The sequence below is a fragment of the Microcaecilia unicolor genome, chromosome 5 (assembly GCF_901765095.1).
Source record: "Microcaecilia unicolor chromosome 5, aMicUni1.1, whole genome shotgun sequence".
Taxonomy (NCBI): Eukaryota; Metazoa; Chordata; class Amphibia; order Gymnophiona; family Siphonopidae; genus Microcaecilia; species Microcaecilia unicolor.
Genome location: NC_044035.1, coordinates 211,853,450 through 211,877,721, shown reverse-complemented (window position 1 = coordinate 211,877,721; position 24,272 = coordinate 211,853,450). Strand labels below are relative to the sequence as shown.

Sequence of the window (24,272 nt, the reverse complement as noted above, 5' to 3'; positions counted from 1 at the left end):
AGCAAATAAGCCCCACTGTTAATGTTATGCTGAACATGTTCCATTGCAAGCTACTGTTTCACTGTAAGCTAACGTTCTATTGTAAAATGTCATTCTTCTGTGAATTGTTGTTTTAAAGATTGATTTGTACTCTGCCTTGAACTTGAAGGTTAAGCGGACTATAAATGCCCATATTTAAATTAAATAGACCAGAAAGAGGTCTGAGGTAGAGAGCTGCACAGGAATAGGGATTGCAGGAATCCCACGGAACCCACAGGACTCCTGCGGGTCTGAAAGTAAGTTGCCACAAGATTCCTGCAGGGATGGAAGAAGTTGCCATGGGAGTATAGTCAAAATCTCTAGAGACTCCAGAATAAGGCTTGGAATGCACCGAGAGAGGCAGTTGCAGCGCCAGAATGAGACTTGACCACTCACTTGTTTGAATGAGCAAGTAATAATAGAATTGACACCTGCGGGTATGGGTGGGGATGGAATGGATCTTAGCAGGTACAGGTATATATGGGTTAGATTCCATTGGGGATAGGTGGGGATGGGTAAAATTTCTGTCCCCATTCAACTCTCTAGTCTGAGGCAGGGGCAAAAATGGAAGGTTTTGGAGAAAGAATGTGGTGTTGATGACGTCTGAGATCTTTATTATTCTGGATAACTGAATTCAGGTGTTTTGTTGCTTGCGTCATCATTTTTGTACCCAGTGCACAGTACTGCTCCTCCAGTGCATGACATCACCTCAGTCATATGTAACATATCTGGCTTGAAAGACAGAAATAAACTAATAATTTGGTAGCTGCCCCTTCCATGTTCTATTCAACTCTGCAACAGGAAAAAGCCTCTTGGAGTCAGCACCAATGTAAACACTTAGCAAATGTGCTCACCATGTGTGTTGAGTCACAAAACAGAGGGAAAGCAGCATACAAAAGCAACCAAACAAACAGAAAAAGTAAACACTGGGCCTTCAGGAATGAGAAAAATGCAATCCTTTATTAATGATGAATACCCGACACGGGCCGTGTTTCGGCGTACAAACGCCTGCATCAGGGGTCTTTCCTTCTCCAGCACTTTCACCAGCTTTGTCCCAAGCAGGCTGGTAGCACACCTCCCTCTACACAGTACAAACACCTGTGGCCTCCCACGTGCTCTTGTGCTAGATAGGTTAACCTTGAGTATTTTCTCAATCCAATATGAACACTATTCTCCTCTGCATATCCTCATATACCCCCCCCCCCCCCCATCCAATACCCCCCCTTCACATTTCAATCCAGAGGACTGCGGCTATACAGGATGGAAGAGAGATAGGGACCTTTTCAGTAAAGTAGAGGGCAGGAGCCCTTGGCAATAGTGATAGGGGTGGAAAGGGCCTGGGGCTCAAAGGATTTATGAGCTGCTTCGACTATACTGGTCTATGCTTCGCTCTGTTGTAGTTCTGCATATACTCAGAAAGCTAGATAGACAGCTTGTTATAACAGTGCAAGGCTATACCTTTGGTAGACTTAAACGAACAAACAGCAATCGATGAACTTACCAAGAGCCAAAAATACCAGACATAGAGAGAGAAGCAGCTCAGCACCTCGACTATTGCTGTCAGTAAAATCACATCTTCAGGTGCCTGCAGTAAAGAGAGGGAAAGGAAGGGTCATTGGGAGTAACAGAGATTGGAAGACAATCTGAACTCTTGGGCTGCTACCTTCATATATAGGCTCATGAAGAAATGAGGAGGCAGAGTGCACATTCCAAAAACTGCCCCTCCATTCTCTTGTACTGAACCCTTGAAGGACAGAGAGGGCCAGAATTCTAATGGACTGAAAACATACAAAATAGATTCTTCAGTTTACTGCAGGGATGGGCAAACTATGGACCAAAAGGCACTCCCAGCCCATGGTCACCCTTCGTCTTACCCACTGTCTTTTACTTTCATTTGATTTCTGGGAGAAAGGTGGGCTGTCAGCACATACTCTAAGGCAGGGGTGGGCAACCTGCAGCCCGCCACCGAGTTTTATGTGGCGACTGAACTATATATAGGAAACAATCTGTACAAACATCAATAACCAGAGTTTTGGTGATTTTAAGCAGTGCTTTTTTTGTGCCGGTATGCGCCGGTATAGCGTACCAGCACCTTTATTCCCTAGGCTCACCTACCTGCCCTTAGCTCCCCAGCCCTGTTTTCCGTTCCTGCCACCCGCAACGCCCTTTTTAAGCCTCCGTCGAGTTCCAGCGCCCCAGCCTCACCTGCCCGCCCTTAGCTTCCCGACAGCCCCCCCCCCCCCCCGCAACGCGTTTAAATCTTTTATTTTTTTTTACATGGAAGTCGCAGCGCCGGCAATAGAGGACCAGGCTCGCCTCCTCCTGCCTTCCCTTCGTTCCCTCTCAGTGTCCCGCCCTCGTGGAAACAGGAAACGTCACAGGAAGGTGGGACACTGAGAAGGAACGAAGGGAAGACATTTATTGTCAATAAAGAAAAGATTTTTCATATGTTCTGGAGTCTCAAGTAGTCATATGTTAAAACTGACTCTGGTTGTGTAAAAAAATCCCTATAGTTAATTAACAGGTTGTCAAATATTCATTCATCACCTGAAATTTTGTTAGCTTTGTATTATATGGCGCTAATTTTCTGTGTGCAGCCCACTAGAGATAGTACTAACATTCATGTGGCCCTCTTGTGTATAAAGACTGCCCACCCCTACTCTCTAAGGTCACAAAAGCCTATACATTACTATAAATATATATATACTAGTAAAGAAGGCCCGTTTCTGACACAAATTAAACGGGCGCTAGCAAGGTTTTCCTGGGAGTGTGTATGTTTGTGAGAGTGTGTGTGAGAGTGACTATGTGAGAGAGAGAGAGTGAATGTGTGAGTGCGTGTGTGTGACAGAGAGAGTGAGTGTGGGTGCGAGTGTGTTTGTGAGAGATAGAGTGTGTGTGTGAGAATGAGAGTGTGTGCAAGTGCGGATGTGAGATACAGTGAGTGTGAGAGAGAGAGTGTGTTTTACACAGATACAGTGTGTGTCAGAGAGTGTGTGAGAGTATGTGTGCGATACACAGACTCCCTGTGAGACCGAGAGAGTGTATGAGAGCGAGAGAGTGACATACAGTGTTTCAAGAGCTTGCAGGCAGTACATAAGAAATTTAAATGAAGTAAATATTATGCCTGACATGCTGGCCAAATTCTGTGACTGTGCATGCTGTGATGAAGGAATTCTGCTTTACCTGGCAGAACCATCTGTGTTTAGTTTCTCTCCTCCTTTGACATAACGTGCTGTTCATGGGTCGGATGTTAGAGAGAGAGTGTGTTTGGGTGAGTGAGAAAAGCAGGATGCCTTCAGCGCAGCAGTGTTATATTTAAATTTGTTTATTGAATTTTTTATAACAAGCAAAAACAAAATTCTTTCCTTGTAAAGTAACACAGAGCCACATTATTACAGGTATTAATACAGCAATTAAATATTCTCTCTTCCTTAGACCACAACATTGGTTGAGGGGGCGGTAAGTAACAAAGGAAAATTTATAAGCATCTAGTACAACAAAACTCGGCTTAACCTGATAACCGTATATTTAAAACTGAAAGTTATTGTTTCTCTAACGGACTGCTTAGTTTTTTCTGGTCCAAGAACAGCTGTAGCTGTGATGGTTCTAGGAAAATATACTTATTCCCCAAATATGTGATCTTACATTTACAGGGATATGCCAACATAAATGTAGCTCCCAAATTTTTTAACTCATTGCGCAAGCTCAAAAACATCTTTCTTCTATCTTGGGTAGACCTAGAAACATCCGGATATACCCAAACGTTTTGCCCATAAAATAATTTAGAAATATTTTTAAAGTATAAATTCAGTACATGGTTCAAGTCCTGTTCAAAAACAAATTGAACTATCAAAGTTCCTCGGTCTTTAATCTCACAGGTAGAATTTTCCAGAAAGTCAATTAAGTTTTGTTCTGTTTCCATTTGACCTTTAAAATCTTGGTTCTTGACAGGTATATAAAAAACCTTATTGCACGGAGGAATACTAGTAACAGGAATCTGTAATATTTCATGCAAGAAACTTTTAAATAGGTCAGTTGGATTCAGTAATGGAGAACGTGGAAAATTCAATAGTCTTAAATTCAATCTTCTAGTATGATTTTCCATTTGTTCAATCTTTCGTTGTATCTTAACCTTTTCTTCAATCAAGGCTCCTACTGAAACCTTAATTTCTTTCATTTCTGTATTGAACTGATTCACTTGGCTTGCGCAATCCATTTTTACCTGCTCCAATGAGGCATCTACTTTCTCAATCTTACTCACTATTTGATGGATTTCAATTGTAGAATTCTTTACAGCCACAGTCAAATCTTGAACTGCTCTCCAAACAGCCGTTAGGGTTGCCTCCTCCTGAGCTCTCTCGGGCCTCTCGGCCTCCCCAGCCTTCACAGCAGACAACTCGCCGACAGGTAGTGCCGCTTCAGCGCCTTCCGCGTCAGCCGCGCTCCCATCATCCACTGCACCGGCCGGGCAAGGAGGAGGATTCAGCTCCGGTGGTGTGAGCGATATCTCCAGTCCAGAAGACCCGGGTGCTCCCTCACCTAGGCTCTTCAACGGACTCACCAATCCGGTATCAAACGGTATTTGATGTAGAAAGTTATCCAGCATTTGCTGCGAGGGGGAAGATGTTCTAGCCAGCGGCAATTGGCTTCTTATCACCCCTTTTCGTTTAGTATGAGGCATTATTTCAGGAATCTAGTAGCAGCGTTTCTGAGCAAACTCTCCACACCGTCAGGTCGCCATCTTGACTCGCCCCTTCCCAGCCAGCAACCAGCGCAGCAGTGTTAAAGTGAAGTTTGGAGTGCCGAGAAAGGCAGGTAGAGGGTGCTGAGAGTGAGATGACAGCGACTGAGGGAGGGCTGAGGAGTAGTGAAGCATCTGTCTTTAGTTTCTCTTCTCCTTTGACATAACGTGCTGTTCATGGGTCGGATGTTAGAGAGAGAGTGTGTTTGGGTGAGTGAGAAAAACAGGATGCCTTCAGCGCAGCAGTGTTAAAGTGAAGTTTGGAGTGCCGAGAAAGGCAGGTAGAAGGTGCTGAGAGTGAGAGGACAGCGATTGAGGGAGGGCTGAGGAGTAGTGAAGCATCTGTCTTTAGTTTCTCTTCTCCTTTGACATAACGTGCTGTTCATGGGTCGGATGTTAGAGAGAGAGTGTGTTTGGGTGAGTGAGAAAAGCAGGATGCCTTCAGCGCAGCAGTGTTAAAGTGAAGTTTGGAGTGCCGACAAAGGCAGGTGCTGAGAGTGAGAGGACAGCGACTGAGGGAGGGGGGAGGAGTGTCATTGCTCTGCCCCCGTCGTCATCACGTTTGACGCTTGGGCGGGGCAGACACTCAAGGAGCAAAAAAGTGGTCTCTGCCACCTCACTTTTAGAACGTTGGGAAAGTGAGGCTTCATTAGAATGTTGGAGGTGCGTTTTATATAGAGAGATGAGAATAGAAGCAGCTAAGTGTTAGGAACCAGCATGGAAGCCTTGCTGTAGCCACAGCCCAACATGCATATCACTAAAAGGTTACCTAGTGTACCTGAATGTAACGCACCTTGAACTACTGTTGAAAAAGGTGTGAGCAAAATCCAAATAAACAATAAAAATAATAATCTACAGGACAGATGTCATTCCAGGCTCACCTCTAAGCCACAGCCTGATGAAAAGTCAATTGCTGTTGGTAGTGAACTCGTTAGGCCATGGGATTAAAAAAAAAAAAGTTTAAAAGTGCTCACTTATTATGTGACAAATACTTGTTTCCCCTTTCCTTCATTCATGGGGGGGAACGGGGGAAGTCAGAGGTGGGGGAATATAGACTTCTTTCCCCCTTGTACTCTTCCCCATCCTCCTATATTTACTCTATATACCTCCTACCCCTCCTTTCCTACCTTGCTAACTTCCCCCCTGCACATTTTTCTTCCCCTTTGTATTTATCCTTTTCCTGCCACCCCACTGTATCCTCTCAACCTTCCCTCCCCTGCACCATGCCTTGCCCTCCTTCAACTCCCTCCCCTCTCCCTCTTCACAGATTCCCTTCACCTTGTCTTCTCCACTTCTTTTTTCCTCTCCCAAACCACTGATCTACACTTCTTGTACTGGTGGAGATTAGACCCTGTTGGCACATGGCTACTTTCTTTGCCAAAGCTCGGCTCCTCTTCAGGTAGCAGGATCTGGCCTCCAACAGATGCTATCACTTAAATGAAATGTGCCTAAAAAGGTTAAAGGTCAGCAAATAGCTGATCATTCAGCAATAGAATAAAGGCAGTAAGAGAAGGTGGCGGCATATGGCACCCAGAACTGCTGTGGGCCTGGACACCCTTCACCTTGTCTTCTCCACTTCTTTTTTCCTCTCCCAAGCCACTGATCTACACTTCTTGTACTGGTGGCGATTAGACCCTGTTGGCACATGGCTACTTTCTTTGCCACAGCTCGGCTCCTCTTCAGGTAGCAGGATCTGGCCTCCAACAGATGCTATCACTTAAATGAAATGTGCCTAAAAAAATTAAAGGTCAGCAAATAGCTGATTATTCAGCAATAGAAGAATAAAGGCAGTAAGAGAAGGTGGCAGCATATGGCACCCAGAACTGCTGTGGGCCTGGACACAGAGAACATTATTAAAGAATAAAATAAGGTGGAAACAAAGTACGTAATAAGAAGTACAAAAGGGGGAGAAAAAAAGCCATAAAGTATGATAACAGATAAAAATGGAGGGAAGGGGAGGGGAGGGGAGGGGGGAGTCACGTGACGCCATGCAGTGCAGTCACTGCTAGTGGGAGCTTCTGGGCCTGACTGCTCAAACTCCCCTCCAGCGTTCCACTTCTCAGCTGCAATTAGTGCCCTCTGCTTAGGCAAGTGATTTGGATTTGGATTGAGGAGTTTGGCTTGGTAAATCAGCTTTATGGTGTCAAGCGCAAGGAGAAGGAGCACCTTAAGCCCCTGGATGCCAAGATAGCAGATCCACATAAACCAGTGTTTCCCAAGTCGGGTCCTGGAGTACCCCTTGCCAGTCAGGTCTTCAGGATATCCACAATTGATTTGCATATAATGGAGGCAGTGTATTGAAATCAAGTTCATTCGTATTCATTCTGGATATCCTGAAAACTTGACTGGCAAGGGGTACTCCAGGACTGAACTTGGGAAACACTGACATAGACCACCATCGCTGTTGGTAAGCTTGGTGTGGACCGCCGAAATTGTGGTGGTTTAAACTGCTATGTAATCTACTTTTACTAACCAGCTTACTCACATCGCGGTTAAGTTTGACACGGTATCTACGTGTAAGGAAGAGCTGAGTCAGGAATTTAGTGTAACCCAACACCGCATAAAGGCCTTGGAGACCTCGGTACATCAGCTAGAAATGACATTCCAGCGCACTACTAATAGATTTACTCAACTCAAGGATGAACTTGAGGACCATGAAATTTAATCAAGGCACAACAATTTGAGTCTCATTAGCTTACCTGAAGTTATTTTGGAGGGTGATTTGCTTGGCTTCTTGGAAACCTGGCTGGGCTCCTCATAGCAGATAAAGAACCATGTGGGACTGCTCTGTATTGAACGGGCGCATCGTTTAGGCCCCATACATGACATAAGTACATAAGCATCGCCATGCTGGGACAGACCAAGGGTCCATCGAGTCCAACACCCTGTCTCCGACAGGGGCCAAAAGAAAAACCAATTTGTCCCGCCCATCCCAGAAATAGTGGATTATTCCCACGTCCATTCAATAACATTCTATGGCCTTTTCCTCCAGGAAGCCGTCCAAATCTTTTTTAAAGTCCGCTAAGTCAACCGCCTTAACCACTTTTCCCGGCAACGAATTCCAGAGTCTAACTACTCGTTGAGTGAAGAAAAATTTCCTCTGATTCGTTTTTAAATTTACTACACTGCAGCTTCATCGCATGACCCCTTGTCCTAGTTTTTTTGGAAAGCGTAAACAGACGCTCCACATCTACCCGTTCCATTCCACTCATTATCTTATAGACCTCTATCATATCTCCCCTCAACCGCCTTTTCTCCCCTCAACCGCCTATTCTATTTGCTTTCCTAACCACAGCAGCACATTGAGCAGAAGGTTTCAACGTATCATCAACGATGACACCTAGATCCCTTTCTTGGACCGTGACTCCTAACGCTGAACCCTGCGTGATGTAGTTATAGTTTGGGTTCCTCTTTTCCACATGCATCACTTTGCACTTGTTCACATTAAACGTCATCTGACATTTAGACACCCAGTCTCCCAGACCCAGAGCAATGATTTTTCACCTGCTGAGTTTCTGCCATAAACAGGGAATCCTACAGGCTCTGTGGTCAGGCAAAGTATTGACATATGAGGGCCATAGCATCCTATGCTTTCGGGGGGGGGGGGGGGGAGGAGGCATATAGACTTCTCTCCCCCTTGCATTTGGCCCGAGTCATGGCGCAGAAGAAGGAATTTAGTCCTCTTTGCAAGGTCTTATTCAATTAGAAGATTTGGTTCACGTTGCTCTATTCAGCCTGGTTGCGAGTTGAGCATGAAGGAGCTACACACTTTTTGGAATCCGTGCAAGCGGCAAAGGATATTTTAGCCAAGATTGCAGTGCCTCAAAATAACTCTCAATTTCCTGGCAATTACTACTATTACTTATCATTTCTGTAGCGCTACTAGATGTACGCTGTGCTGTACACTGGACATAAAGAGACAGTCCCTGCGCAAAAGAGCTTACAATCTAATTAGGACAAATAGGACAAATAAGGGATAGTGGAGTTACAAAGATGGGAATGATAAAAATACGTGCTGGACGAGTAAGGGTTAGGAGTTAAAAGCGACATCAAAAAGGTGGGCTTTTAGCCTAGATTTGAAGAGATGGAGCTTGATGTACAGGCTGAGGAAGTCTATTCTAGGCATAAGGTGCAGCAAGATAAAGGGAACTGAGTCTGGAGTTAGCAGTGGAGGAGAAGGGTGCAGATAAGAAAGATTTACCCAGTGAACGGAGTTCCCGGGGATGAATGTAGGGTGAGATAAGAGTGGAGAGATGTTGAGGAGCTGCAGAGTGAATGCCCTTGTAAGTCAATAAGAGGAGTTTGAACTGTATGCGGAAATGGATAGGGAGCCAATGAAGTGACTTGAAGAGAGGGCTAATACGAGCATAGTGATACTGGCGGAATATAAGTTGTGCAGCTATTGACTACTGGACTGTCTGTGTTGGTTGGGTGGTGCACATTTGGCTTGCTGAGAACTCTCACATATAAGCATGTTGTTATGAACCATCTTGCTGTTACCTCAGATGGGTTTATAAGTTTAATCAAGGTTTGATATACCACCCTTTCTTCGGAAAGGTCAGAGTGGTGTACAATTTTAAAATCTACAATTTAATAAAGATAGAAAGGAATTCCATTAATGGCTGGAAAGAGCTCAATCAACAAAAGAGTAGGGAAACATCTTTTAGGCTACCCCCATGCTGATTAATGGGGACATCATATATACTGTGGATTGCTGAGAGTGGTGGACTGGACCCATAACGATGCTTGGTGATGTTCCCTATACCTGTCATATCCATATCATGGCAGAAAAAAATGGTTTCTAATTCACCTGGGGAGGCAAAGGTGTTTCTAAAATGTATCCAGGACCGAACAAGCCCACTGGCATCCTCGGGAGGTCCGAGGCCTGGCAGGCAGGCAGGCAGGCTGAGTGGCACAGGGAAGCAAAAGCTATTGGCATCAGTGCTGAAGAGCTGCACAGGTGGCCCTGGCAAGCGCTGCTTACCTTTCACAGATGAGGCCCGAGTGGAGGCGAGCGTGGAAATTCCTGAGCAGTGCTCGAAGACCTAGCCTGGTCTTCAACAGGCAGCGGGGAGCATACTGGATATATTGCATCATCAGACAAGGAGGAGCAGACGGCACAGAATTCACCCAGTAGTCTGGTAGCCTTTAATTCCTAAATGTGAGCAGGCTGGGCAGGCCAATTTCCCATGGCGTTTGGTCTGCAGGCTTCGACTTTATTCAGTGCCTTTTGGACTGAACATATGTACATTAATAAGGACTACTGATGTGGAAATGAGTGGGAGGGGGGCGATGTTTACTTGGGAGGAGGAGGTTGGAGGTGTGTGTGTGTGTGTGTGTGTGTGTGTGTGTGTGTGTGTGGAATGAATGTAGGGATTTCTAACGGTATGAGGAGTTCTTGGTGTTCATGACTGGGGGGAGAACGAGGTTAGGTGAGAGTGGGGGGTTTCTGGAGGAGGGATAGGGAAGTTGGGTAACTGGATGTGTAAGTTAAGGGAGGGGGAGGAGATAGGCAGTAGTGGACAATGGAGGGGGGGTTCTATTGTCAGCTCATACGTGAGGAAAGCATATAAGAGCAATGGTGGTGGGAGGGATAGGTGCCTTTGCAAGTACATGGAGAGTACATTCATTGGGCGCTTCTGGGGAACCGACCATGCCAGAGAGTGTGGAGTAGTTAGGCTGTTTTTCTTCTCCTTATAAATGATGCAGACGCAGATTAAGGTTGATATGTGGAATGTGTGTGTGGTGGGGTAGGATGGTGGGGAAACAGTCCAAACAAAAGGAAGCGTATTTTGAAATATCTTAGGGATTATAAAGTGGACATAGTGCTTCTCCAAGAAACAAAATTGACTGAGGAGCTGGGAGCAGATGGTATGCGCATCGGGGGGGTTGAAAAAGAGAGGGGTTATCACTTTGATAAGACACTTTTCTTTGTTATGTATGATACGTGTGCTGAACCAAAGAGATAGGTATGGGTTACAGGTCGAATTGATGATGTTGAGCTCTCTATTCTTAACTTTTATGCACCTACTGGACATAAGTAATTATTTTCCAACAGATTCTACCCAAGCTTACTGGGGTTGTTATAACAGGGAGAGACAAAAATTGTGAGTTTGAGGTCCTAGATCGTTCGACTCCAGGAGTGGCTTCCCACAGTAGAAAAAGCAAGATCTGCGGGACAGGCTACAGAAGTGGAGGCTACAAGATATGTAGAGGCTCCATAACTTTGGGGCCAGAGATTATACTTATTACTCTGCTAAACATTAGTCTTACTCTAGGTTAGACTTTTTGTTTGGCTTAATTACACAGCAGACTCAGTAGGACAGCCTTCAAACTCTGCCAATTCTGAATTCAGATCACACCATGGTGATGGGTACCATTACATTGCATGGGGCATCTAGAGGGCAAAGACTGCTATGCTCCTTAGAGCAGATACGCAACCATGGTTGCAAGAATCTGAGACTATGTTTTGGTAACAGTTGGGACCCTGTGGGAGGCAGACAAGGCTTAACTTCGGGGTTTGTTGATACAAAAAGGTGCCCGGGAGAAAAAACAGACAGAAGCCACTAGGCAAGCTCTTCTGGCAGAGTTGGAGACCTTGCAGGTGTTGCATAAACAGTGTGGTAGTAGTACAGTGCTGACCCGTTTGAATGCTAAACGTAGGGAGCGTCACATAATGGACACGCAGCATATGGAATATTTGTTGCAGTGTACCAAGGCATGAAATAAGGAGTATGGAAATAAGGCAGGGAAGCTCCTGGCATGGCAGTTAAAAAAGAAACATCTAGTGAACACTGGATTAGTCAGTTAGAATCTTCAACCAGTATGAAACTGGTGACTAACTCCAATATTTCTGCGAAATTTAGATCTTTTATGAAAAACTGTATATGGCAGAGTCTATGTCTGAGGAGATAGACACGTATGGCAGCACTTTGATATTATGCCTGATGATGGAGAATATATATATGTTTTGTCATTTGTGTTATTTTTAATATTTATATTTTTATGGAAGCCGCTTGAGTATAATCAGGTTAGAAGTGTTTAAAATAAATAAAATCTATCCTCTCTGCAGCTCCTGTGTTTGTCAACTGGAGACCAAAAGTGGATGTGTAAAGAGATCCAGGACGAGGAGTTGGTTGCTGTCATTAAGAGTACGGCTACGGGGAAGGCCCCAGGGGAGGATGGATTCCCGTTAGAGTTCTATAAGGGAACGCAACTTCAGGTGGCCCCAGTAATGGCTAGAGTGTGTAATGCTGTCCTACAGGGCCATAAACTCCCTGAATCTATGTACAAGGCCCATGTAGTGGTACTGCCCAAACCTGGGAAAAATCCTGTCCTGCATTCTAGTTGTCAACCCATTGCCTTACATGAAAAGTGGTACTGCCCAAACCTGGGAAAAATCCGGTCCTGCATTCTGGTTATCAATCCATTGCCTTACATGAAAAGATATTTGCTAAGATCCTGGCTACTCAATTAGAGGTGGTATTGCCTAAGTTAATCAAGGCAGACCAAACGAGCTTTGTAAAGGGCTAGTTATTAGGTGAAAATGTTTGTAGGGCCATAGACCTGATTGCGTTATTACAACGTATGAAACCTGAAGCAGCCAGTGTGGATGTAGATGCCAAAAAGGCATTCGACAGAGTAGAGTGGCCTTTTATTTTTCGGGTACTTGAACATGTGGGGCTGGGTAGTACTTTTGGAGCCTTGGTCCAGGCATTGTATCATAACCCTAGAAGTAGGATCTTGGTTAATGGGGTTCAATCAGAGGATTTCTTTTTGCTCTATATTCTCCCTTCTTCTTACCCTAGCTATAGAACCTCTTGCTCTGGCGATTCGTCATTAATGCCAGTATCCATCCAATTAGAGCAGGCGGGCTGGAACAAAATGTGCTGCTCTAAGCAGATGACAAGCTTCTGTTTGTGGGTAAGCCCTGGGACGCTTTACTACCTGTTTTGGAACAGCTGCAGACTTTTTGGGGTTCACTCGGGGTTTAAGATTAATGTTGCTAAAACGGAAGCTTTATTATTTAATACTACACCACATACGTGATCCCAGAAGAGATAAAAAAGAAAACAATATATGAACTAATGAAAAACATACTGAACACACAAGCTCTGCTAACGTCAAACGGAAAACCACCAACAGCAGATGAGTTCGCACAATATTTTGAGAAAAAAAATAATAAAAATAAGATCAAACCTAGCTGCAACACAAACAACACTCGTACATTTCCTATACGAATGTGAAATCAATGAGGACCACATCAAGGCAAATAGAATCTGGTCCTCCTTCAAGATACGAACAACCAGCTCAATTAAAGCACTACTGACAAAATATGCACACGCCAATTGCTTACTACACAGCTGCCCAAATTACATGATGGAAAACCTACCAGATTGGTTCATCAAACACTTAACTGAACACATAGAATACATGTTCTCGAAAGACCATTTCCCCTCTAGCAAGGGCAACATCATACCCCAATCCCTAAAGACGTCACCAGAAAGATCAGTGAACTCCCTACTTACAAACCAGTGGCATCAATTCCACTGCTGACCAAAACAATGGAGGGATTAGCAGCACAACAATTCATGGAATACCTAATGCACTACTCAGACTTTCACAGCTCTCAATCTGATTTCAGATCATGCTATAGCACCGAAAGAGTCATAAATCACCCTGATCACAAAACTCAGAAGAATAATAAGATAAGGCCAGTCAATGCTACTAATACAATTCGATATGTCTAGCACCTTCAACCTAGTAGATCACACAATACTAATAAGTACATAAGTAATGCCATACTGGGACAGATCGAAGGTCCATCAAGCCCAGCATCCTTTTTCCAACAGTGGCCAATCCAAGTCAGAAGTACCTGGCAAGATCCCCAAAACAGTACAATACATTTTATGCTGCTTATTCTAGAAATAAGCAGTGGATTTTCCCCAAGTCCATTTCAATAATGGTCTATGGACTTTTCCTTTAGGAAGCCATCCAAACCTTTTTTTAAACCTGAATATAATAGGGGCTATAAAAAGCTATAAGGAGGCCATAAGGTTGTGGTGTTAATAGTTTGGGCAGGTGAGGCAATATTCTCAGTCTGTTTTACACAGTCTGAGTATTAACCCCCTCAACAATTAGAAAGACACACTGGAATAGAAGGAGATATTTTTATTAGCATCTCACCAAAGGCAGTACAGGCAATTAGGCATTCATATCTGGAACATGGTGGAACAGCGCTTCATGACACACAGCAGGTGCCGTCTGTCTTCTCTCTTCAGCCTTCTGCTCCAATACCCTTTGCAGACTGCCCTTTTTATACCCTTCTGGCTCCATTCATTCCTATGGACCCTAACTTTCTCAACCGAACTCTTTGGCCCTTATCGGTTGATAACAATGACTTCACATGCTCCCAAGTCTTCCTCCAGCCCCCCCTTTGGATGTTCTCATCCTACTTGCACCTGACCCACTACTATCTTCCACTAGCCAAAACATCTTTGCTCATGGCTTCTTGCTGGTGCCAGTCTCACTATTGTTTAGTTTATAGAGCAGATTCCCCCTCTATCTATCTGCCCTCAGTTGCTTACTTCAGCATTTGCTGCACTGAAATGTATCTGTGTCAGAGATGATCTTTGATTTTTAGAGGCCTAGCTCTTAGCCTGAGCCCTTGGCCTGTATTTCACTGAGAGCAAGTGACATTTCTACAAACCTCGCTAAGTTAACCGCTTTTACTACATTCTCTGGCAACAAATTCCAGAGTTTAATTACACATTGAGTGAAGAAATATTTCTCCGATTCGTTTTAAATTTACTACTCTGTAGTTTCATCGCACGCCCCCTAGTATTTTTGGAAAGCATAAGCAGATGCTTCATGTCTACCCGTTCCACTCTATTCATTATTTACTACTTTCTAGTTTCATTGCATGCCCCCTAGTCCTAGTATTTTTGGAAAGAGTAAACAAGCAATTCATGTCTACCCGTTCCACTCAGCGAATGCTACATATCTGTAGAAGGTATTCTCCGAGGACAGCAGGCTGATTGTTCTCACTGATGGGTGACGTCCACGGCAGCCCCTCCAATCGGAATCTTCACTAGCAAAATCCTTTGCTAGCCCTCGCGCGGCCGTCTTCCCGCCCGAAACCGGCTTGTGCCGGCCAGTCTCATATGTAGCAAGACAAAGAGAAGGGAAGACACAACTCCAAAGGGGAGGCGGGCGGGTTTGTGAGAACAATCAGCCTGCTGTCCTCAGAGAATACCTTCTACAGGTATGTAGCATTCGCTTTCTCCGAGGACAAGCAGGCTGCTTGTTCTCACTGATGGGGTATCCCTAGCCCCCAGGCTCACTCAAAACAACAACCATGGTCAATTGGGCCTCGCAACGGCGAGGACATAACTGAGATTGACCTAACAATTTATCCAACTAACTGAGAGTGTAGCCTGGAACAGAATAAACATGGGCCTAGGGGGGTGGAGTTGGATTCTAAACCCCGAACAGATTCTGAAGCACTGACTGCCCGAACCGACTGTCGCGTCGGGTATCGTGCTGCAGGCAGTAATGAGATGTGAATGTGTGGACAGATGACCATGTCGCAGCTTTGCAAATCTCTTCAATAGTGGCTGACTTTAAGTGGGCTACCGACGCTGCCATGGCTCTAACATTATGAGCCGTGACATGACCCTCAAGAGCCAGCCCAGCCTGGGCGTAAGTGAAGGAAATGCAATCTGCTAGCCAATTGGATATGGTGCGTTTCCCCACAGCCACTCCCCTCCTGTTGGGATCAAAAGAAACAAACAATTGGGCGGACTGTCTGTTGGGCTGTGTCCGCTCCAGATAGAAGGCCAATGCTCTCTTGCAGTCCAATGTGTGCAGCTGACGTTCAGCAGGGCAGGAATGAGGACGGGGAAAGAATGTTTGCAAGACAATTGACTGGTTCAGATGGAACTCCGACACAACCTTTGGCAAGAACTTAGGGTGAGTGCGGAGGACTACTCTGTTATGATGAAATTTGGTATAAGGGGCCTGGGCTACCAGGGCCTGAAGCTCACTGACTCTACGAGCTGAAGTAACTGCCACCAAGAAAATGACCTTCCAGGTCAAGTACTTCAGATGGCAGGAATTCAGTGGCTCAAAAGGAGGTTTCATCAGCTGGGTGAGAACGACATTGAGATCCCATGACACTGTAGGAGGCTTGACAGGGGGCTTTGACAAAAGCAAACCTCTCATGAAGCGAACAAGTAAAGGCTGTCCTGAGATCGGCTTACCATCCACAAGGTAATGGTATGCACTGATCGCACTAAGGTGAACCCTTACAGAGTTGGTCTTGAGATCTGACTCAGACAAGTGCAGAAGGTATTCAAGCAGGGTCTGTGTAGGACAAGAGCGAGGATCTATGGCCTTGCTGTCACACCAGACGGCAAACCTCCTCCATAGAAAGAAGTAACTCCTCTTAGTGGAATCTTTCCTGGAAGCAAGCAAGATGCGGGAGACACCCTCTGACAGACCCAAAGAGGCAAAGTCTACGCTCTCAACATCCAAGCCGTGAGAGCCAGGGACCGGAGGTTGGGATGCAGAAGCGCCCCTTCGTCCTGTGTGATGAGGGTCGGAAAACACTCCAATCTCCACGGTTCTTCGGAGGACAACTCCAGAAGAAGAGGGAACCAGATCTGACGCGGCCAAAAAGGAGCAATCAGAATCATGGTGCCTCGGTCTTGCTTGAGTTTCAACAAAGTCTTCCCCACCAGAGGTATGGGAGGATAAGCATACAGCAGACCCTCCCCCCAGTCCAGGAGGAAGGCATCCGATGCCAGTCTGCCGTGGGCCTGAAGCCTGGAACAGAACTGAGGGACTTTGTGGTTGGCTCGAGACGCGAAGAGATCTACCAAGGGGGTGCCCCACACCTGGAAGATCTGTCGCACTACACGGGAATTGAGCGACCACTCGTGAGGTTGCATAATCCTGCTCAACCTGTCGGCCAGACTGTTGTTTACGCCTGCCAGATATGTGGCTTGGAGCACCATGCCATGACGGCGAGCCCAGAGCCACATGCTGACGGCTTCCTGACACAGGGGGCAAGATCCGGTGCCCCCCTGCTTGTTGATGTAATACATGGCAACCTGGTTGTCTGTCTGAATTTGGACAATTTGGTGGGAGAGCCGATCTCTGAAAGCCTTCAGAGCGTTCCAGACCGCTCGTAACTCCAGAAGATTGATCTGCAGATCGCGCTCCTGGAGGGACCAGCTTCCTTGGGTGTGAAGCCCATCGACATGAGCTCCCCACCCCAGGAGAGACGCATCTGTGGTCAGCACTTTTTGTGGCTGAGGAATTTGGAAAGGGCGTCCCAGAGTCAAATTGGACCAAATCGTCCACCAATACAGGGATTTGAGAAAACTCGTGGACAGGTGGATCACGTCTTCTAGATCCCCAGCAGCCTGAAACCACTGGGAAGCTAGGGTCCATTGGGCAGATCTCATCTGAAGGCGGGCCATGGGAGTCACATGAACTGTGGAGGCCATATGGCCCAGCAATCTCAACATCTGCCGAGCTGTGATCTGCTGGGACGCTCGCACCCGCGAGACGAGGGACAACTAGTTGTTGGCTCTCGTCTCTGGGAGATAGGCGCAAGCCGTCCGAGAATCCAGCAGAGCTCCTATGAATTCGAGGTTCTGCACTGGGAGAAGGTGGGACTTTGGATAATTTATCACAAAGCCCAGTAGCTCCAGGAGGCGAATAGTCATCTGCATGGACTGTAGAAGGATGCGTTCTTCACCAGCCAATCGTTGAGATATGGGAACATGTGTACCCCCAGTCTGCGAAGTGCCGCTGCTACTACAGCCAAGCACTTCGTGAACACTCTGGGCGCAGAGGCGAGCCCAAAGGGTAGCACACAGTACTGGAAGTGACGTGTGCCCAGCTGAAATCGCAGATACTGTCTGTGAGCTGGCAGTATCGGGATGTGTGTGTAGGCGTCCTTCAAGTCCAGAGAGCATAGCCAATCGTTTTCCTGAATCATGGGGAGAAGGGTGCCCAGGGAAAGCATCCTGAACTTTTCTTTGACCAGATATTTGTTCAGGGCCCTTAGGTCTAGGATGGGACGCATCCCCCCTGTTTTCTTTTCCACAAGGAAGTACCTGGAATAGAATCCCAGCCCTTCTTACCCGGATGGCACGGGCTCGACCGCATTGGCGCTGAGAAGGGCGGAGAGTTCCTCTGCAAGTACCTGCTTGTGCTGGAAGCTGTAAGACTGAGCTCCCGGTGGACAATTTGGAGGTTTTGAGGCCAAATTGAGGGTGTATCCTTGCCGGACTATTTGGAGAACCCACTGATCGGAGGTTATGAGAGGCCACCTTTGGTGAAAAGCTTTCAATCTCCCTCCGACTGGCAGGTCGCCCGGCACTGACACTTGGATGTCGGCTATGCTCTGCTGGAGCCAGTCAAAAGCTCGTCCCTTGCTTTTGCTGGGGAGCCGAGGGGCCTTCCTGAGGCGCACGCTGCTGATGAGAGCGAGCACGCTGGGGCTTAGCCTGGGCCGCAGGCTGTCAAGAAGGAGGATTGTACCTACGCTTACCAGAAGAGTAGGGAACAGTTCTCCTTCCCCCAAAAAATCGTCTACCTGTACAGGTAGAAGCTGAAGGCTGCCGGCGGGAGAACTTGTTGAAAGCGGTATCCCGCTGGTGGAGCTGCTCTACCACCTGCTCGACTTTTTCTCCAAAAATGTTATCCGCACAGCAAGGCGAGTCCGCAATCCGCTGCTGGAGTCTATTCTCCAGGTCGGAGGCACGCAGCCATGAGAGTCTGCGCATCACCACACCTTGAGCAGCGGCCCTGGACGCAACATCAAAGGTGTCATACACCCCTCTGGCCAGGAATTTTCTGCACGCCTTCAGCTGCCTGACCACCTCCTGAAAAGGCTTGGCTTGCTCAGGGGGGAGCTTGTCCACCAAGCCCGCCAACTGCCGCACATTGTTCCGCATGTGTATGCTCGTGTAGAGCTGGTAAGACTGAATTTTGGCCACGAGCATAGAGGAATGGTAGGCCTTCCTCCCAAAGGAGTCTAAGGTTCTAGAGTCCTTGCACGGGGGCGCCAAAGCATGCTCCCTAGAACTCTTAGCCTTCTTTAGGGCCAAATCCACAACTCCAGAGTTGTGAGGCAACTGAGTGCGCATCAGCTCTGGGTCCCCATGGATCCGGTACTGGGACTCGATCTTCTTGGGAATGTGGGGATTACTTAGAGGCTTGGTCCAGTTCGCCAGCAATGTCTTTTTGAGGACATGATGCATGGGTACTGTGGACGCTTCCTTAGGTGGAGAAGGATAGTCCAGGAGCTCAAACATTTCAGCCCTGGGCTCGTCCTCCACAACCACCGGGAAGGGGATGGCCGTAGACATCTCCCGGACAAAGGAAGCGAAAGACAGACTCTCGGGCGGAGAGAGCTGCCTTTCAGGAGAGGGAGTGGGATCCTAAGGAAGGCCATCAGACTCCTCGTCAGAGAAATATCTGATGTCCTCCTCCCACGAGGCCTCACCATCGGTATCAGACACAAGTTCACGAACCTGTGTCTGAAGCCGTGCCCGGCTCGACTCCGTGGAACCACGTCCACGATGGGAGCGTCGAGAGGTAGACTCCCTCGCTCGCACCGGCGAAGCTCCCTCCGCCGACGTCGTCGGGGAGCCTTCCTGGGAGACTACCGCAGTCGGTACCGCAAGCGGCACCGATGTCGGAGACCTCACCCTGGGCAAGGGGCCAGCCGGCGCCTCACTCGACGGTACCGGTGGCGCAAGCACCCCCGGTACCGGAGGGGAAGGGCGCAACAGCTCTCCCAGGATTTCTGGGAGAACGGCCCGGAGACTCTCGTGCACAGCGGCTGTGGAGAAAGACATGGAAGCCGATGCAGGTGTCGATGTCAGAGTCTGTTCCGGGCGTGGAGGCTGTTCCGGGCTATCCAGAGTGGAGCGCATCGACACCTCTTGAACAGAGGGTGAGCGGTCCTCTCGGTGCCGATGCCTGCTGGGTGCCGACTCCCTCGGCGACCCAGAGCTCTCGGTGCTGACACGGGAAGGGGACCGGTTTCGATGCTTCTTCGACTTCTTGGGACGAAGCACGTCACCGGAGCTTCCCGGCACCGACGAGGAGGACGTAGAATCCAGCCGTCGCTTCCTCGGGGCCGAGGCCAAAGAAGTTCGGTCTCGGGGGGCGGCTGTACCGCAGGAGCCCTCAGGGTAGGGGGAGACCCACCCGAAGGCTCACCGCCACCAGCAGGGGAATGGACAGCCCTCACCTGCACTCCAGACGAAGCACCACCGTCCGACGACATCAGCAGACGAGGAGGTCCCAGTACCACCGACGCCGACGCAGCCTTCCGATGTCTCAGCCCCGATGCAGAGGGTCGATGCCTCGATGCACTCGATGCAATTGCGGCTGAGGATGAAGGTCTGGACGCTGGCGACGTCGATGCACTCGATACTCCCGGTGCCGATGCCGACGAAGAGCCCGAGAACAAAACGTTCCACTGGGCCAATCTCGCTACCTGAGTCCGCTTTTGTAAAAGAGAGCACAGACTACAGGCCTGCGGGCGGTGCCCAGCCCCCAGACACTGAAGACACGACGCGTGCCTGTCAGTGAGCGAGATTACCCGGGCGCACTGGGTGCACTTCTTGAAGCCGCTGGGAGACTTCAATGACATGGGCGGAAAAATCTCACCGGCGAAATCGAAACTTGTAATTGCAGTAGGCACCAAAAACGAGGGGAAGAAAAAATCGACCCGGGGCCTGAAAAAGTCCTACCCCGAAGACGAAAGAAAACTTACCGGGGCAAAAACTGGAAGTAGCGGAAAGGGAAAAAGACCGAAAAGGTCCTCTTCCAAAATCCTTTTTTTTTTTTTTTTTTTAGTAGCGAAACCAAAAAAGGAGACGCGCGAGGTCAACTTAAGGGGCGCGAACGGCGAAACACGACCGTACCGAGCGCGGACAAAAGAAGACTGGCCGGCACGAGCCGGTTTCGGGCGGGAAGACGGCCGCGCATGCGCGGTGCGCATCGGCGCGCGAGGGCTAGCAAAGGATTTTGCTAGTGAAGATTCCGATTGGAGGGGCTGCCGTGGACGTCACCCATCAGTGAGAACAAGCAGCCTGCTTGTCCTCGGAGAACACTCATTATTTTATAGACCTCTATCATATCTCCCTCAGCCATCTTTTCTCCAAGCTGAAGAGCCCTAGCCGCTTTAGCCTTTCCTCATAGGGAAGTTGTCCCATCCCCTTTATCATTTTCGATGACCTTCTCTGTACCTTTTCTAATTCCACTATATCTTTTTTGAGATGCAGTGACCAGAATTGAACACAGTATTCGAGGTGCAGTCGCATCATGGAGTGATACAAAGGCATTATAACATCCTCATTTTTGTTTTCCATTCTTCTCCTAATATAATACCTAACATTCTTTTTTTTAATTTTTTTATATTTTACAGCAGCAATACAAGAAGAACCAATCAAAAAAGTAGTACAAAACAATCAACTTATATCAGTATATATCCTAGGACTATAGACACAAAAGAGATATACATACAGTCTTCCTGCATTGACTTTTATAGGTATATATCATGCTCTCGAACCTTCCATTCACCTATTCAGAACCCAACTGACATACAAAAAACAAGCATAACACTCACATTCTCATCAACTCGCATCCTACTACTATCCCAACCCTCTAACCCCCTCAACCCCATAAATCTTGTAAGGTTTGAGGACCTTGAGAGGTCAATATGTCCATAAATCATTGCCAAAGATGAGCATACTGTCTGCTGTTCACATTGGAAGAACGGGTATGGATCATACACTCATATCTAGCCACCTTGCTACCAAGCATGCATAAAGTGCAGGTTCCTCAGCTATCCAAAACTGTAAAACTGGTTTTTTAATCACCAAAGTTGACATATATATAAATCTCCTCTTAGATTGAGACAAGCCCTGTGAAAGCAGAATAGTTGCTCTCCCAAATGTTTAGTAGCATAGGACCATTCCACTGGTATTGGAGCACCTGGTTAATTACAATAAAAACTTTATTCCATATGGACAACTTAGACAACATAGACGTATATGCTAGCATATGGCCCCGTAATACTGCCTTGGATGTTTCCCAAAAAGTGATGGGACCCACATCCAAGACAGCATTAGTGGATTGATAATCTATCCATTTCGCCCTCAGATAAGTTCGTAAAGCAGCATCGTTATATAACGAGGATGAAAATTTCCAAATCCTCTCTGAGGGATCTATAGCAAAGATGAGGGTAAGCGTGATGGCCGAGTGGTCGGATAGGGAACTGTCAAGAATGTGCACCTCTCTTGCTACAGAAAATAGTGATTGAGATATAAGAAAGTAGTCTAATCTAGAATATATACTGTGAGGATGACAGTAAAAGGTGTAGTCCCTATCATGCAGGTGTAATATCCTCCAGATATCCACCAGCCCTAGCTGGGCTAACAAAACGTTGATACCTTTATTCCCCAGATCTTGCCCCCCTGTCTTGGCGGGCTTACAGTCGATTGTTGGATCTGCAAGTGTTAAGATCTCCGCCTAAAACAATTTGATAATCCAGATGAGGGATTATCTTGGCCTCTATATCAGAAAAAAAATTTGTGATTATAGGAATTAGGGTCATAAACATTACAGAGTTATGTCCCCAGAGCTCTCCCATCAACTTAACGTATCTGCCATCCCTGTTCTGGATTATTTCGAGTGTGTGGAAAGGGAGCTGTTTGTGTATCAGTACTGCCACCCTGCCTTCATTTCCTGTTTGAGGGCGGGACCAGAGAGCTGAGAGAGACACAAGGGAAGAGTGAGGTGCTGAGCCTGCATGCTTTTCGCTGCAGCCCCGACTAGGTAAAATTACTTTTAGACCTCAGAGGGAGGGAGGGCAGGGGATCTCGGAACTCGGCGGGAGGGCGATCCCAAACTCGGAGGACGGCCCGCTAAATTTCTCTACCTTCGGACTATAAGACGCACCCCCCATTTTCCTCCCAAATTTGGGGGGAAAAAGTGCGTCTTATAGTCCAAAAAATACGGTAGTCAATTGGGTGTAATAGTTCTGTTTGGTAAGGAATAGGGAGGACTGGAAGGAGGATAGCATGAATTTGTAATGAATGAAGTCGGTATGGGTGCGAGATTTCCTCCAGAGGCATTCGGCAGATCGGGCGCAGGAGCGAAGGTATCGGATGCAAGGGGTCAGCCAGGGCTGGGGATTAGTACGCCTTGTGGGATGGTGCAAGTGTGCCCAGAGCAGTGGAGAGAGTGGCATTGTAAGCAGAGACAGCCTTGTCGACAGACTCAGAGGACATGATGGAAGGGAGGAGATTAGAGATACAAGAGGATAAGGTGGGAGGGTCGACAGCCTGGAGATTCCTGAAAGTAGTGGTTAGTGTTGGGCGGGACTGAGGGGGAGGGTGATGAAGTGTGAAGGTGATCAGGTGATGATCTGAGAGAGGAAGAGCAGAGGTGCAGAAATTGGAGGGTGAGCAGGTAGAGGAGAGGATGAAGTCAAGACAATGGCCAATTTGGTGAGTAGGGGTGGTGGAGCTCAGCTGGAGGTTGAAGGAGGATGTCAGAGTGAGGAACTGAGAAGCGTAGGAGTCGGATGGTCATCAGCGTGTATGTTAAAGTCTCCAAGAATGAGGGACGGATATGAGGGTTCAAGAAAAACAGAGAGCCAGGCATTGAAGTCGGTAAGGAAGGAAGGGAGGGTCTTATCGGGGGGGGGGGGGCGGTAAATGACTGCAACTCTGAGTGGCAGCGGGTACAATAGACGGATGGAGTGAACTTCAAAAGATGAGAAGCAGTGAGACTGCGGTAGGAGGAGGGGTTGAAAACTACAGGAGGGCGAAAGTAGAAACCCGACTCCTCCTCCGCAGCCAACTGGGTGGGGAGTGTGGGAGAAAAGATAACCTCCATGGCATAGGGCCGCGACTGAGGCAGAGTGGTTGGGGGTGAGCCAGGTTTCAGTTAGGATGAGCAGTTGGAGGGAACGGGAGATGAAGAGATCGTGGGTGAAGGAAAGTTTGTTGCAGACCGAGCGGGCATTCCACAGGGCACACGAGAAGGGGAGGGGAATAGAGATGAGATTGGAGACATCCCGGAATCGTTTGCATGGATAGGATGAGGACAGGTGTGGGGGACCTGGATTGGGATTGATGTCTCCCGCGGATAGCAGGAGAAGGAGCAAGAGAGTGCGGAGGAGGGTGGGGGAGGTAGGGTGACGAAGACGGGATGCGCTTAGGAGGAATGGGTTACTGGCAGAAAGGAAGTGATGAAGGTTGAGAGCTAGGAAGGAGGAGGGGGATAGGAGAGGTGGTGAGGTGGTGAAGGACAGGGGTGGGTAGGGTATTGTAGTAGTGAGGACGGGAGAGGACATGGATGGGCAGTGAGTTCCTGCGGTAGACAGCGGTAGGGGGAGGGGGAAAAGATTAGGAAGGGACAGGGCAAGGAAAAAAATGTGTATAGGGGCCATGAATAGTGACTGAGGTGTTAAGTA

At 47.5% G+C, this 24,272-nt stretch overlaps 1 protein-coding gene across 2 annotated transcripts in view; it reads right to left on the bottom strand.

Annotated features, from left to right (window-relative positions):
* The window catches only part of TMEM208 (transmembrane protein 208), a 198,179-nt gene that overhangs the window by 50,446 nt on the left and 123,461 nt on the right, over window positions 1-24,272 (bottom strand). The window contains exon 6 of one of the 2 annotated variants that reach the window (XR_003942212.1): window positions 1,520-1,603. Coding sequence is in view for 1 of the 2 variants with exons in the window: in XM_030203744.1 (XP_030059604.1) it covers window positions 1,520-1,593 (74 nt within the window). In the remaining variant the exon portion in view is untranslated. The remainder of the gene's footprint in view (window positions 1-1,519; window positions 1,604-24,272) is intronic. The other variant, XM_030203744.1, reaches the window with a different exon arrangement.